General features: G+C 43.3%; 3 protein-coding genes and 2 non-coding genes across 5 annotated transcripts; 2 read left to right on the top strand and 3 right to left on the bottom strand.

The window, feature by feature from the left end:
- Nucleotides 1-120: 120 nt before the first annotated feature.
- Nucleotides 121-2,847, bottom strand: LOC132263302 (negative elongation factor D). The gene is made up of 6 exons (XM_059762996.1): nucleotides 2,667-2,847; nucleotides 2,260-2,592; nucleotides 1,946-2,203; nucleotides 1,743-1,873; nucleotides 739-1,667; nucleotides 121-340 (listed from the first exon to the last, which is right to left on the bottom strand). Exons 1-6 carry the CDS (start codon nucleotides 2,724-2,726, stop codon nucleotides 312-314), a joined length of 1,740 nt encoding a protein of 579 aa, XP_059618979.1. The 5' UTR covers nucleotides 2,727-2,847; the 3' UTR covers nucleotides 121-311.
- A 67-nt stretch (nucleotides 2,848-2,914) lies between these two features.
- LOC132263301 (pre-mRNA-splicing factor ATP-dependent RNA helicase PRP16) lies at nucleotides 2,915-15,899 on the bottom strand. The gene is made up of 4 exons (XM_059762995.1): nucleotides 14,073-15,899; nucleotides 13,817-14,010; nucleotides 4,337-5,249; nucleotides 2,915-3,741 (listed from the first exon to the last, which is right to left on the bottom strand). Exons 1-4 carry the CDS (start codon nucleotides 15,835-15,837, stop codon nucleotides 3,005-3,007), a joined length of 3,609 nt encoding a protein of 1,202 aa, XP_059618978.1. The 5' UTR covers nucleotides 15,838-15,899; the 3' UTR covers nucleotides 2,915-3,004.
- Nucleotides 3,792-3,864, bottom strand: Trnaa-agc (transfer RNA alanine (anticodon AGC)). The gene has a single exon. It is a non-coding gene; the product is annotated as a tRNA-Ala (tRNA).
- Trnaa-agc (transfer RNA alanine (anticodon AGC)) lies at nucleotides 4,079-4,151 on the top strand. The gene has a single exon. It is a non-coding gene; the product is annotated as a tRNA-Ala (tRNA).
- LOC132263303 (uncharacterized) lies at nucleotides 9,027-13,796 on the top strand. The gene is made up of 3 exons (XM_059762998.1): nucleotides 9,027-10,218; nucleotides 12,284-12,564; nucleotides 13,226-13,796. The coding sequence occupies exons 1-3, from the start codon at nucleotides 9,957-9,959 to the stop codon at nucleotides 13,316-13,318; spliced, it is 636 nt and encodes a 211-aa protein (XP_059618981.1). The 5' UTR covers nucleotides 9,027-9,956; the 3' UTR covers nucleotides 13,319-13,796.
- Nucleotides 15,900-15,960: the final 61 nt, after the last annotated feature.

Below are 15,960 nucleotides of genomic sequence, written 5' to 3'. Positions count from 1 at the left end.
TGGCGAGGTGCGTAATATTTGCAATTACAGGTAGGGAAAATAAGCCTCACCTCAATGTGACTCCATAACCGTTCGACGCCGGAAACATTCTGCAGCTCTTCGCATTCTTTTCTTAATCTTCCACAGACAATTGAGACTCCTTCGACGATTTTCAGTGGCGTTACATTTTTTTTATTTTGTGCTCGTCCACATTCTTCCTCATGTTCTTAATTATTATAAAATCCACTCTATCTTATCACGCTCCATGTTCGCACTTCCCCATGTTTGGATTGCGCGTTCAATCTGAAATACACCTTTGCCATTTCAGAGTCTCATTGTCGCCCAACAGGTCGGCAGTAAACTGGAAAATAGCAAATTTACAATAAAAACATGTTAGTAAATTCAATTAAAAGCGCGTCCTATCTAATTTACAAGAATTATTATTCTTGCCAATTTTCTTCATGGGAACTGATTGCAATTACATTTTTATGAGCGATTCCATGCGAGACAATATCATTTTGTCTAATGTCATGCTTGATGCCAGGGAACTTTTGTATCTCTTCGCTTTCCACATTGTGGATTAGCCAAAGAGCAGTGAATCATCACCTCGTGGCTTTATCAGCCACCATAAAATAGCTAAAATACTACTTTAGCTTTTACCCATTAGTCAATAGAGCAATTTATGACGCGATTACCTTCATGACAACCGCGTCATAAATCATCACATTATTTCTTAATTATGCTAACAATAAGACTCACCGATGAATTCCGAGACAGGGTCCTGGTCACCCTCGCCTCGCATCGACCCCGTGATTTCCTCATTCTCCACCATCGGCAGGAAGAGCTGCACGAACTCCGGCGAGTACGGATGTGTGATTGTCTCCAGGACTTCCGTGACGAAGTATCTGATCAGCGAGATGTCCGTGTCCCCGCGCTGGCAGCACTGCTTGATGTACTTCACCACCGGAACGACACATCCTCGCGTAAGCAGATTCACCATGCGATCCAGCAGCATCTTGCGCATCTCCAGCTGCACCAGAATCTCCAATTCGTCCTGCTTCGACTCGAACAGACGAATGAGGAGACGCAGAATCTGCGGATGCAGCGAGCTGTGAACTGTGGCGACTTCATCGAGCAAGGCCAGATGCGGAGGGCAACTGTCCGTGGACAGCTTGAAGTACGACGGCTCCGTCACCGTGTTCTCCACCCAGCGAATCACTCCCACACCCACAACCGGGTATCTAATGCAGTTGTACAACACCTGCAGATCGGCAATCAGCTCCGTTGAACCCTTGTTCACATTGCATATCGCATGAACCTTCTCAATGGCTTGTGTCGTGTTCTTCAGCTCATCCTTGTTGATCATCCTCTTCATCTGTCCGCCTTTCTTCGTCTGCGTCTCACACACACTTGCCGCATATGCCAGTAAGTAGATGTACTTGGACTTGTGCTCCGGATTGATTTTCACACCCGCCTTGAACAGCGAGTCCACCAGAAGATCAAGAAACTGCGGATTGCGGATCAGATCAATCGGCGGCGGATCCACGGCTGAGTAGTTGCGGTAGAGAACATTGATATCTGCCGGATTGAGGGTGTTTCGCGACAGCATCGACGTCAGAGCTTCGCAAGCTTGCGGATATCCAGCAGATCCATTCAGTGCCATTGTAATCGGAGTCACATTTTGATTGCTGCAAAGACAAAACACACGTAAGAAAAAGATCATATTGTCAATCATTGCGACAGTTTTGCCAAAATGTACTCACATTTGAAGGGCGTATTTTGTGATTTCCTGCGACAGACGCTTCATGTTGAATCCACCTTTGGCCTCTTGGGATAAGACCTGTATCAGAACTTGGCTGTAGACGTACGTATGTTGACCATGGCAGACCATTTTCTATCACACAATCAAATACCCTCAATAAATTGCATAAATTAGCAGAGATAAGATTGAAATAATCCCACTTACGGCACATTCGAGAATGGAATTTTGTACATCGTCAGGATTTGTGAGGAATTTCGTGATGGCAGTCTTTAGGACGCGCGAGAACACCTCAATTTGCTGTGCGGCAGTAGAGATGGACGTGATTTCGCTCTGGAATCCAGCATCGGAGATCAACTTGATCGTGAAGTTTAGCATAAGGCAATCTGGATATTCCTCAGCGAGGCGATAAATAAGCGATCTCCAAGTGTGGTGCTCTATCATCTCAGTCAACCAGGCAGGAGTCTGAAAAGCGAGCAAATTAGAGCCTTCCGGAAGGATGCAATTCACCATTTACTCACTTCTCCCTCTTCCGTGAAGATCGTGTCGGCCTTCTTCGGGTCAAATGTACGCAAAATCATGTCTTTCAGGTGATTCTCCACCATCGCCTGGACATCCACAACCTTCACACCGGCTGTAATCAGCCACTCTGCTATCAAGTTGGTCATCTGAGCCACGGCAGAGTAGTTGTGCGACAAGAGATTAATCACTTGCTCGGGCGTTCCACCCGCCTGGAAGTATCTCTTGAGTTGTGTGAAAATACCCGGTTCCATGATGTAATCCGACGTGGAGAACTTCTCCAGGCACTCATTCAGTACTTCCTGCGGATTCTCAATATGTTCCGGTCCCTCAGGCTGTGAATAAACAGAGAAAATGCGAAGGGATTTTAGCACTCTAACCTCAAACCACTTCAAAACTGTAATTTCACCTCTTCATCACCCACTCTATGCCGGCCCATCCATCCATCGTCCTCAAAGTCCTCGTCCATAGCGATAAATGTAGAAAAACCTCCCTGATTTCCACTAAAAACCGTGAAAAAGCCTTTGTTTACGACGTTTACGGCGACACTTCTTGCCCAATGTTGTCTTTTCTCCGATCGATGCGCCACTGGTGTCAGGAAATCAAACTTGTACTTGCATGACACAACGACATTTCAAAAGTAACTGACTTCGCTCAATGCTGAATAATAAATAAAAAGAAGGATTTCCACCTCAAATAACAAACAAGCTTTCTCTTCAAATATCTCTAATACATGTCTAGGCATATTTAGAGGCCAATTCTTGCAGGAGTCCTCCTAGGCGTTGCTCCCGGTGTCAAAATCTCCTGCTTGGGTATCATCGCCTCCTCGCGCTGAGCCGCTTGCAATTTCTGCTCCTCCATCTGCTTCTGTGCCTTCTGCATCTGTGCCTCCATCTCCTGCAGATGCTCAGCTGCCTGGCGCTTCTTCTCGCGCCCACTGCGTCCGGTCTCCTTCACGGAGAAGAACATGGGTCCCAGTTCGGCCAGCCAGTGTCCGTCCACTGCCGTTGCGCACTGCATGTACTCCTTGGCCGTCATCACGAGCTCGTGATACACCACATAGTCCGGAGTCGTGCCCAGACCGTACAGAGCGGACGTAGGATGCAAATGACAAGGCATTCCCGTGCGCAGATTAACGTACTCGCCGATGCCCTTCAGCCGCGCCGCTTGGTAGAAGTACGCTGAGCAGATGCACTTCCGCACCACGTCCCAGTTCGTGCCACAAGATTTCACGGGCAGACGTTGCTGCACCAGAATGTCCTTCAGTTGCTGTCGCACTTCACGCACTTTCCTCAGCGCCTTGATGTGAATGAAGTGCTCGTTGGCCCAATTGGAGGAGTAATTGTTCTGCTTCCACTGATTGTAAACATTGAGGTAGGTCAGATGATCCGACTCAGGCACCTGGAACTTCTCGCGAACACCATCAGCCTCCTCCTCGCGCCCCTTCGGTCGGTAGAAGATCGACGGCACGGACAGCATAGACACTGAAAAGGAGGAATGGTTTTAATGATGCAAAAAGAAAGATTAAAAAAGTTGGAGATGCCGGGTATCGATCCCGGTGCCTCTCACATGCTAAGCGAGCGCTCTACCACTTGAGCTACACCCCCTGATATACGTCTTTTCCCAGAAATGACTCATATTTTCCATGTATTGATTCTCATGAAAGCTGACTGTATTGTTTTTTCGTGTTCAATGCACACATCAACTAGAGTCGCTATTTGAGCTCGTGTTGTATGACGAAATCATTTTGCAAACTAGTCTTTTTGCTTCAGGCTAAAAGCATTGCATGAGTGTTGGACATCCGACAAACTACATTCATCAGGGGGTGTAGCTCAAGTGGTAGAGCGCTCGCTTAGCATGTGAGAGGCACCGGGATCGATACCCGGCATCTCCAATTTTTTTTCAACAACTTTTTTCTTCAAAAACACTAAAAGCTCACGCGGAGCTTCAATTTTAAAATTCCAAGTAATTTAGTCTCTGGAATGTATCCAAAACCAGAGTCAAAATTAGAGAATTTAAAATATTCGACATTCGCTTTCTACGCGTCTTCTCGTCCTTAATATTTTTAAATCATCTCACCAATAATCAAGACCTCTGCACTGCATCCCATTTGACATGACACGATTAACATCTGACATTGCGGTGGATCAAGAGGAAATTCGGCCATTTGTCTGCCCAAAGGTGTGAGACTTCCCGTGTGATCCAGAGCGCCGAGAATCCACAACTGGTAGAGCGAGTTGAGGATGTTGTCCTGTGGCGGAGGATCCATGAAGTGGAATTGCAGCAAATCCACGACTCCCAGTGACTTGAGGAGTAGCACTGTATTGGCCAGATTGGTTCTCTGGATCTCAGGCACTGTAAGAGGTAACAAGTCGTCCTTGTACTGCCGCTCTGTGTACAATCTGAACGCTTGGCCAGGTCCTGTGCGACCAGCACGTCCCGATCGCTGATTGGCATTGGCCTGCGAGATGGGATAGATTTGCAGAGCGTCCATGCCGATGCGAGGATTGTACACTTTCAGCTTGCAGTAGCCGGAATCCACGACATAGATGATCCCATCCACTGTCAAAGAAGTCTCGGCGATGTTGGTGGCCACAACACACTTCCGCAATCCCTCGGGGGATCTCTGGAAGATCTTCGCTTGCAGATCTGACGGTAGTTGCGAGTAGATGGGCAGAATTGAGAGCTGCGGCGCATTATCAATCTCAGCCAGACGATCCGCCAGCACTTCGCACGTCACCTCGATGTCCTCCTGACCCGGCATGAAGATCAGAATATCCCCCTCCGTGGGCTGCAGGTGAATCTGCAGCGCCTGCTTCACGGCCGCGTCCACGTAGTCATCGCAGCTGTTCTTACTGAAGAACGTGTCCACGGGAAATGTCCGTCCGGGAATGGTGAAGGTTGGCACATTGCCGAAGAATGTCGCAAATTTCGTGGAGTCCATCGTGGCGGATGTCACGATGAGCTTCAGATCGTGTCGACGTGCCACAATCTGCAATGAAGCGCACACATATGCAATTACATATTTGCAATTTTAGGTCAACACACTAGACAGTATGCAATAGAAGATTGAACAATTGCCCAAGCGACGTTTCAATTGCCGGACGCCTTTTCCCACCCTCATCTAGTGCCCAGACATCATCCTCAAATCCACTTCCCACTCGTTAGTTTCTGCGAGTCGCGCCAGAAATAGCTTGTGGATGCACCAGAGAGAAATGAGTCAATTGACACTCTCAAGGAGTGCATTCTGTGCCACATTCGCCTCCTGGCCAATCACCAAGCGCGTCTGGCGGACTGAGGAGAAGGTGACTGAACCCACTGATCGACTCCCGCCAACATTATCAATTAACCTTTCCGAACGGTGGGCAGGAGTGACTGAAATTGCCACTCGAATGCCGAAATAAGGAGTGCCAGCCGCCCACGCGACATTAAGCCACAATTTAGGGTTCAAGGCACCTCGTCTGAGTGCGTTCACGGAACTTGAATGCAGAACTTCTCAATCAATTACATTCCAACACCATCACATTCGTCCGTAAGCAGTTTTTGGAAGTGAGAAGCCGCCTCAGATGCCGATAACATTATTGGCAAAAGGCCCAATTCTCCCTGTGACCAACGTCGTCACGTGAAAATGAGGATTATCGTCAGAGAGAATCTTTGGTAAATACCGACTGATCTTCGTCATCAGAGAGGCGAGAAGAAATATAAGAATTTCCCACTCAAACGTCGTGTGAAATGGAAAATTTTCACGTTATCCCCAGACAATATCTCGTAATCTCTCTTTTTTCTCCCTCTTGTATTTATAATCTTTTCGGGGAACCTCACGTCCACACAATGAGTTGGTAATGTGATCTTGAAAAATTCTCAAGAGCCACGCACGAGATTCCCAAATCATCATGATTTTTTTCTCTCTGCAAAATTGTACACATTTGATCAAACACAGATTTTCTTGTCATCCAACCTTGAAAGCCATAGAAATGCTACACTTTCAAAATTGTGCACAGTTGGTTGTTTGGTTCTCTCCTCAAGCAAACCATCCTAAAATACACACTAACACACAAATGTTGTTTGTTTTAATAATTCTTCTCTCTCTCACCGAATTTTACATCCATTAATTCGCATCGCATTCTGGTACGAATTAAATTAGAATGGCGGAACAGAAGTGAAGAGGAATTTCGCGAAACACGAGAGAGGGAGAAACAAGCCAATGTGGGTGGACTTCTGTGGGCTCGTCACCATTTTTTTGCCATTAATCACTCGCACACGATCACACATGAGAAGAGATCTAATTGAGGAACTGTGAATAAGATTAGAAGACTTTTATCAATGGTTTGCTGATCATAAATTTTTATTCTGGAACACAAACGAAGAAACGCAATTCACCTTCTCTTTTTATCGATACAAGACACCAAAAATTGTTGCCATAAATTTCATCACTTTATAAGTAAAAAAAAAAGAAAAGCCAATCAATTGAATTCACGTGATTCCAGACCTCTTCATTTCGCAATTACACCGATAATTCACTTTGCAGAAACACCCAATTTAGAGACGGAGTTTTATTTATTGACTTGTGTGATGAAAATATCACAAATTGAGCGCAATTCTGAAGTGCACAATGATTCAATGTGATGCTTTTCACTCCGCAGCGCGAATCCACACTTTAAGTTCTCTTCTTATCATACTTCTTGCAAGAGTGAACACAATTTAAAGTTAACAAGGTCAGAGAGACTATCGAAAAGAAAATGCCTTTTTCGCTCTTCAAGAAGCACATTGTGAGTAAAGTTACAATATAAATCGCTGATTGTTGAATGTCGATAAACGGTAAGAAGGAAATTGCACTCTTTTCTATATCATGCTGACAATAAACACACGCGCAGTCAATTAAAGCACACAAAAGTGTCCAAACTAATGAATTTACGCATCATTAAAATTAAATGAGGTTTACTCCATCTCAAAATAAGCCAATTTTGTGTCACTGACACATTCAAGAGATAGAACATTTATAAAATGTTGTAAGAAGTTTAATCACTCATTAGTAAAGTTGGGGTTTAATTGTTTTCCGTTCTTGAAAGAAAAATTACACAATGTCTTTGATCCCATGCTTGTTCTGAATTAGGCACATACTTCATATTTGCGATAAAAAGATCAAAAAATAAGAATTTTTGTGTTTTTAATTTGCAAGATCTCTATTTTAAGAACTTCTTCAATTATTCTCGAGAGGCCTATATATACGAAAATTGAAAAAATATGTAAAAAGCAATTTTTTCGGTAGCTTAGCTGACTGTATTAACACGTTTAATTGTTCAAGAGTTTTTGTAAATTTTATGGATTTTCTGGAAACTTAAGCAGTGTCCTAGACAAGGTCATCAGTTAATTTTTCGGAAAGTCACATGATATTTTAGCTAGTAAAGCACAAATTTGTGTGTCTTTTAACAGTGAAATAAAAGAATAATAAGAGTTTTTGATAAATCTAGATGTTTTTCTGCCTTGTCAAAAATTTACACAATGGTATTGAAAGTCTTTAAGGTCTATAGGCAAAAAACTTGTAAACCTTCAAAGGTAGTCTAGTCTCAAATACCTACAATATAGTAATTTCAGATGAGGTTAATGGTACAGGAAATAGGTTGTGATGTTACTGAACTTTACACAGTCCATTTTACACACAAGTTAAAGTTGTCCTCGATCAGATTGAATAAAAATAAAATGCTCATCCCTGACCGTCACACGCGTCTTTCCAATACCAGTGAACTCTTGGCACAATAATCACCAGATACTCAAGCATCGCTTGTGTGTTTTCGTAAATTTTTTTTATCACCATCTTTTATTGACTCTCCCAGTGTCATTGAGGTGTGCAAAAACCACTCAATTAATCCACCTTAATCACTTCTCAATATAGCACAACTTATCACGAGTGTTCTTATCTTCTCGATGTGCCTCTTCTCAAATATTGCGCCAATTTCGGTTCTACATTGCATGGCCTTGTTGGGAATGGACTACAAGATATTGCAAAAAAAGGAAGAGCTTCATCCAGAAATCATGCGCAATTCGAGAAGCCGGGTTCTCTACCACTCATCTCCATTTTTGGATATATCTCAAGGATCTCGAGAATTGTCTTCTTGTCTGTTCAGCGAAGCGGTTCAAGCCGCTGAGGTAAATGCCAAGTTTGTAAACAAATACAGCGAGAGAGTGAGAGAGACTCTAACCGCCTGCAGCCAGTTATATTCCTAGACATACTCTTGATTCCCCTGCGACTCTACATTGTTTAATTTCCTAAACAAACCATCAGGAATGCGCGATTTTTTTAGTCATGGTGTTTGAATGCTCTGCAACTCTACGTTGACTTCTCTTTAATGCGCCTCGAAATTAACACTCCGCGCGCTCTTCGCATTCTCTCAAAGGGGAGCGGCAGTGAAGTTGGGGATAGACAGAGAGGAGCGAATAGCGCCAAGCAAGAGAGTGAAGGAAACGAAAACACAGCACTCGAGAGTCGATATGGGAATTCTCTCACGGTTGGCTCGTAAGCATGGAAAATGACACAATTAAACACTAGAAAAATTAATTGAACGTTTGTGCATAAAGTTAATTAATTAATCAATCTGTGAATTGAACATAACTTGAAATTTACATTGAAATTCAGTAAGATTTTCTATAGAATATTATGCTCTTTTCATCCACAATGTGCGGTGAGCAATCAGCGTGAGTTTCTCTCTCTCTCACTCTCTCACGTTGGCGGGAGTCAGAGTGATGCCTTCAGAGCTCCACACTGCCCCAAGAGCCAGTCCATTCGCAGAGAGACTCTCATGCAGTCAGCATTCTCCCTCAACACCACACATTTTCCCAGCTATTTTGACAAACTCCCTAAGAAGACTCTATCAAATTGAGTAAAGTGCGATTCCAGCAAAGATTCACATTGAAAAGTCACCTGAAAAGTGTCAAAAGCGCCCCCAAAACAAACTTCAAGTGGCAGAGAGACCACCTTTTCTCACATCTCACGCGAATGTGTGTACGTGACTGAAGAGAAACATATTCAAGTGTGCAGAAATTGCATTCAATTTCTCCTTATTTTGTGTTTACAAACAAATTTGTCACTATCACTCTCGTTATTGGTGCAAAAGACACAGCATATCGAAAGGATGAGAGAGAAAGTTTAGGAAAATTGTCATCCGCTTGAAGCAAACTGCCATCAGACGAGACAATATAGCAAAAAAAATATCCACCTTGTGAAGCCAGAAGGCAATCAAAACCAACGATAATCGAGACAGAAAACTGTGCAAAAGGGTGCAAAGACTTGTGCTACATAGTTAAAAGTTGCAAAGGAAGAAGTTTCTGGTGAAGCATACAACACAATTGTCAACGAATTGGGAGGTGAAGTGCTGCAGCACACCAGTGTGGTATTGATCCCCTCGGCATTCTCCACTCTCACCTTCCTCACTTCGCGTTTGTTTTAAGTTCCATCGACACAATTTCCCGAGCATCCGGCCTTTCCCATGTGTTCTGTGGAAATTGGAGCAAAAGAGTGAAATTGGATTTTACACCATAGTGAACCAAAGTGCCAATTCAAATCTATTCATACGTCCTTCTGAGAAAATCTCATTTCCAATTGAGCACAACACTTCACAGCAGATTTTCTTCCCAACACGCTCCACTACATAATTAATCAAGAGAGAGAGAGGAAGCAGAAAAGGACCTCAAGCCGAAAGTGATGGAAAGCAAATCAAAGTTGATGAATCGCAGTAATTCCGTGATAAATGCACTGAAATTGTGGCCATTGACGAAGCAAGAAAAAACAACCACAGCCTTTGGCAGTTCAGTGGCTGTCCAGAAATTGCGGGAGTCCAAGTGGTTTGATGAGGACGAGCAAAGGATCTTCTGTGCTGTCGTCGAGTGTGGCTTTATTGTGGAGGTGAAAGGTGGCCAAGAGAATGAAGGGTGGTTTGGCGTGGTGATTTGCAAAACGGCTAAAGGTGAGTAACTTAATTCTATCTATAACATAAATTGCCATTCATAGCAAGATTCATAGCGTAAATTAAGCCATACAAGCAATGAACGAAAAATACAATCAACTCCAGGGACAATTTGTGTGTGGCATCGTGATAATCTCTCTCTCACACTCACATGACCACTCAATTTAACAACAATGAGGTCAAACAATCTCAACTCTATGGAAATCACCTTTTGCCATCCTCGCACATTGTGCATCGCAATGCAATTTTCTCTGGCGCATGCTAAAAATACTTTGCAACTCAATTCACAATCATCCAGGGAGAAAATGAAAAGCCACAAGCCATTTCTCTCAATGAAATTCCTGACCGAACTCAACATTTTTCTTTCTTTTCATTTCAATTAAATAGTATTAAAACTAGATGCGAGTCACGTAAACAATCGCCTCTTCACACCACTCTGTTATTATTGATTTCCAATCATATTTCGATGATCTTTGCTCTTCTGTGATAAACAAGCATAATTCATCACCGGAGATCGTGATCGTACAATGATCCACAAGGCAAGATCACTCAAAAATTCATATTCCAAATGCAACAATAGCCAAAGGTTAACACTTGAAGATCATGGACATTGTACTTCCTCAATGATCAAACGCAATTGTTTCGAAATTTCCCCCAACGTGGGTGTAATAAACAAGAAAATCAGTCCCCAATATAGCATGTTGAACAAATAGATGGTAATTTGTACCGAATTAAACATGCATTAGCGAAAAAATTATGTTAAGGTGCAACACAGCAAACAATTGTACACGCTTTGCTCTAGATTTTTCTAAAAATAAATTCAACAATTGTGCTTTCCCATCTCTTTTTCATCATACTTCCACTTACACTTAGTCTGTGTCTATGTACTCTCAAGCCCACCTCTTTTTCTATTTCCATCATCTTGCAGCGGAATTGACGGTGAGGAAGAAGTACAAGCAGAAAAAGTGCTCATGCGCTTGTTACTCTCACGAAAAGATGCGAGATGGGCAGGAAACAATAAATGAAGAAATTATACTTTTTTGCACCCAATAGATTGATTTAAAGCGTCGGCAGAAATCACTCAATGGGAAAATGAAAAAAATGAGAATTTAGAGATGCTGAAAACGGTATGGTTTCACCGTTGGCATTGTTAGAATCAGCGAAATTGCTTCCACAAACGCTCAATGATCACTTAATTTCCTTTTGTCCTTACTTAATCATAGGAAATTATGATACAAACTAACAGGAAATATTGTTTTATACGAGAATTCTATATTCATTGCTTGAATTACCAATCTGCCATAGTCTTTTCTCATTTAGGGAGCATAAATTGTATTGTCTAAAGTTGTCTTGGGAATCACAGTGACCAAATCTTGAGATAAAAAAAAAACAGTTCAATATCTAATTCAAAATGCACTTTAGCAGTGAGATTTTGCACAATTTTCCCATAAAATCACAGTGATAATTATAACACTTATATTTTCCTCTTTACTGCCTGCCACCAGTTCTAGCCTCTTATCATTCTTGTTGTATGTTTTCCACTCACTCTTCACCCATTTCTTGTGCAATATTGTTGTTTCGGCGGCAGATTGGCAAGTATCCACATCGTAATTCTCAGTATATTCACTATCTTCGAACACAATAGTGTGTGTTATTTATTTTTATATACGCATAAAATGTTTTTTGAAGTCTCAAGAAGTGAAGAATTTGGCGCCCCGCTGGCATGTTTCGCGTCTGCAAATCTTTCGCTCTAGAACTGATCAATTTTTCGCTTCAACTTCTTCCTCGTCGATTCTTTGCTCCGCTTTAATTTTTTAATTAAAATGCACTTATCGGCTTTATCTCTCATGCAATGCGCAGATGAGGTCTCATTGCGTGTTGATAAAAGGAAGGCCATAGAATGGAAGAAGGTCGACTTCTGATCATCAAACGTGCCTAAACTCACGAGTTCACAACTTTAAGACAGCATTTCTAAAGCAAATATTGTGGAAAATGCTGTCTAATTATTGATTTTCTTAGCACAATAGATCTCCTTATCGCGCTCTCTTCCTCTCATATTTCACAGATAAGAAACCAAAGCCGGAGAATATTGAAATCTACACGATTAAGATCACTGAACGGCGCATGAAGATACTCAAGATGACACTACCCGATGTTTGGCGTCAGGGAGCCAAGTTGAGGATTAACAATTTCGGGGACAAGGAGAAGGCGGCACATTCAGATAAAGACATCCGGAATCAGGTGACATTCGCACAGAAAGCCAAGCAAATGCTGTGGCACAACAGCAAGCACTTCGCCTATTGGTGCCGCTACGGCGATAGACAGCAAGACGTTCGACGGCGACAGGTGAGAATTTTGCCAATACTTTTTCTTTTCTTCACATATGTCGCCAGTACTTATTATTATGCATTCTGAGCAATCATGCTCAGAGCTTCACAACAGAATTATCTTTGATAAATATTGAAGAGGGAATTATCATATTTATATTCTCTTGACTCTTGACCATTTGCTTTCTGTCTCTTCTCTGCAATTGCGTTGTATTTTATCCAATTTCCACAGATAAATTACAGTAAAAAGTGTCCCAGAAAACATGATTTCATTTGATCAACCAATTCGATATCTTTTAGCGCGAGATATAAGAAAACATTTCCTAATCACATTAACTCATTGAGTCCAATCAACACTATTGGCAGCCACAAAATTGAGAGAAATTCACCTTTCGGATTCGCGTGACCCAAATGCGCACAATTTATTCGGAATCACGTGTGAGGGGGTGTAAAATCAATTATAAAACACAACAGAATTGCAGTTAAATGCTACAATCGATCAAAAGAAAGCATCAAGGCTGAGGGGATAAGAAATTTGGGACGTGCTTCTGAGATAAGATGCACTCAAGAGTTGATGTTATTAATAGAATCTTATCAGAAAGCCACAATTTGCTAATTGATGCAAACCAATTAACTCCTGACACTCTAACATCAATGATTATTTCTGCTCTATCTTCCAGATGTCAGAGTGCGTGAAGTGGGGAAGTGTCGGCATGAATGCCGGAATGCTCCTGCTGATGAACCGCCAGAAAGCCCATTCCACGTCTAAATGACCCAATCACGCCACAACAAGTGCCGAAAGTTTGTGCTTTTCTGATCCTGAGGATTATCTCACGAAAGACATTTTCCCAAATTGAGAGAAATTGCGAAAGACTTCTTTTCCCTGCCTAACCATTCATTTCGTCCTCGCCAAAAAACCAGAAATTTATGCTGATAAAATGTAAAAGATTACACTCTATAAATTGACTGTACAAGTAATTAGTGATTTAGTTTTGTAAGAAAAGAATAAAAATTGTTTTTGAGTCATTCTTCAACGCGTAAAAAAGAAAAAAAAGAAATACTAAGACGCGTGAAGAATTCTATTATTTTTTTAGAAATACTATTTTTTGATATCAAATATCAAGATAATATGAACTATATGGAGCCTGTGTAAGTTATTTTTTTCTGTGACAACTTTCAATAAAAAAAGTATTTTTGTAAGCTATTGTGGATATTTTTCTTGTGATAGAAAAATAAATGATTGAACAGCTAGTTTGGGGTCTTTGACTTACCTCCCGAAGAAGACCAAATAGCACATCTGTCGATAAGGATCTCTCGTGAGCTTCATCCATTATAATTGCCGCATAATTATCCAGGTCGGGCTCTCGAAGGCTCTCCCTGAGCAGAATGCCGTCCGTCATGTACTTGATGACTGTGCTCTCCGACGTACAATCCTCGAATCGAATGGCATAACCCACTTCTTCACCTGAAAGAATAAAGAAGTAGTATTAAGAAAGCCTCCTTTTACTCAATTCTCTCGAGACTCACCCAATTTGGTTCCCATTTCATCTGACACTCGCTTCGCCACGGACATCGCAGCCACTCTCCTCGGTTGAGTGCATCCAATCATGCCGAATTTGCTATATCCATCTTCATGCAGATATTGCGTGAGTTGCGTAGTCTTTCCGCTGCCCGTTTCACCCACAATGATCACCACAGAATTCTCCCTGATGACATTGAGCAACTCCTGCCGCACAGCGAACACTGGAAGATAGTTCCTCTGCTCGTGAATGGTCTTCTTTCTCGAAAACTCACTCTTCTTCTCATTATCCGCCGCCATCATATGTTCAGCAAACTTCTGATCCTTTCTGTAGTCCGCCGTGTCGGTCTCCTCATTGAATTTCTCGTCCTCCTCGTCAGTCCTCTTCTGAATGCCCATAATATTTCCAATTTTCGTTCCACCGAGCTCCCAATGCTTCTTCTGCGCCTTGCGACGCTCCTTCTGCTCTCGAAACACCCTCACCAAGGCACTTCCTTTGCGCGCAATCAGCGCCATGTCGCTTGTGGGATCCTTCACCGGAATCACAGGCTCGGGCTGCTTCGTGAAGACAATGCGGCCATCCAGAAAGGGTGGAACAATATGGTGCACCAACAAATGCACCCTTTCGATCGCCTCTTCATCGTAATCCTCCGATACATTGATGGACATCACAACTCCCGAAGTCAGCATCCGATTGCGCTCCCACAATTCATTATCCTTGTTGATCTGACGCTGCTGCGCTGACATTCTCTTTGTGCGCTTCTGCTCGAGCTGTTCCTCCCTGCGCCGGAAGTACTCAGAATTTGTGCCACCAAATGGATTGTTCTCTTCATCGTAGCCCTCATCGATGTTATACCACTCCCGATCCAGGCGCTTCTGCTCCTCCTCCCACAACTCCTTGTCCTCCTCGTTGTTCCACGGCTGATGGTGCGCAGTGCCAATGTCGCGGGAACTGCGTGGAGTCGCTCCTGAACGCCTCCGATCATTAGCCCAGCTATTGAACTTGTGCGCTGGTGTGGCTCGTGGTGTCTCATCCTCGTGCCTGTGTCGAGACGACCAGGGCCTCCTGTTGCTCCTCTCAGACCACTCACTCCTCTCCTCTGAGGACTTCGGCGTGGGAAAGTCCCAAGAGGACTTCTTCAGCGGAATCCGCTCATCATCCTCATCCCATGACGAGCCAGAGACGGAATATCTCCCGGAATCACGGGGTGTGCGAGGAGTTGAGTCCCTGGCACGCGATGAACTTCCTTCACGACGATGCCGATCATCTCTGCTGCTCCTGGATCTATCGTAGTCACGGTCTCTCTTTCGGCTACTCTCTCTCTCCTCATTGCGTCTCTTGTGCTCCTTCGTGGACGCGTACACGCCCTTCTCCCCACTTCTACTGGCCACATTGCTGTTCGCCATCCTCTCCAGCATCCGATGGCGCGCTGTGTCCGTAACTCCACCAGTGTGCGACGGAGTCTCATCGCCCCCATCGCGATACTTCCTACTCAGTACGTGTGATTTGCTGATGTCCGGCGTCTTGAAGCCCCCCTTGCTTGACGATTCAGACCCTGCGTCATCATACTCACTGTCTTTGAATGAAATCAGTCGGCTGGCTTCCTTCTCTCGCTCCTTTCGTCGAGCAGCAGCCAATTTATCAAGGCCAAGAAGCGACGGCTTCGGCACCTTGAAAACAGACTCTTTGGGCTCCTTCTTGATCACCAATCCACCCACACTCGAACTGGAGCCCTCCAGCCGATGAACCCCACTCTCTTCATCCGAATCCATTGGATTTTCTCGATAAAATAAACGTATTTCCCTATTGTTTACACTTTTCCAACACCTGCAATTTTGAGGTTATAGAAATGACAACTGCTTACCGTCGCCAGCAATCCTGGTGGCCAACACAAG

This window comes from Phlebotomus argentipes, unplaced genomic scaffold (genome assembly GCF_947086385.1).
Source record: "Phlebotomus argentipes unplaced genomic scaffold, Phlebotomus argentipes genome assembly contig_15, whole genome shotgun sequence".
Lineage (NCBI taxonomy): Eukaryota > Metazoa > Arthropoda > Insecta > Diptera > Psychodidae > Phlebotomus > Phlebotomus argentipes.
Note: the sequence above shows the minus strand (reverse complement) of the source record. Positions and strands in the feature narration are given on the sequence as shown.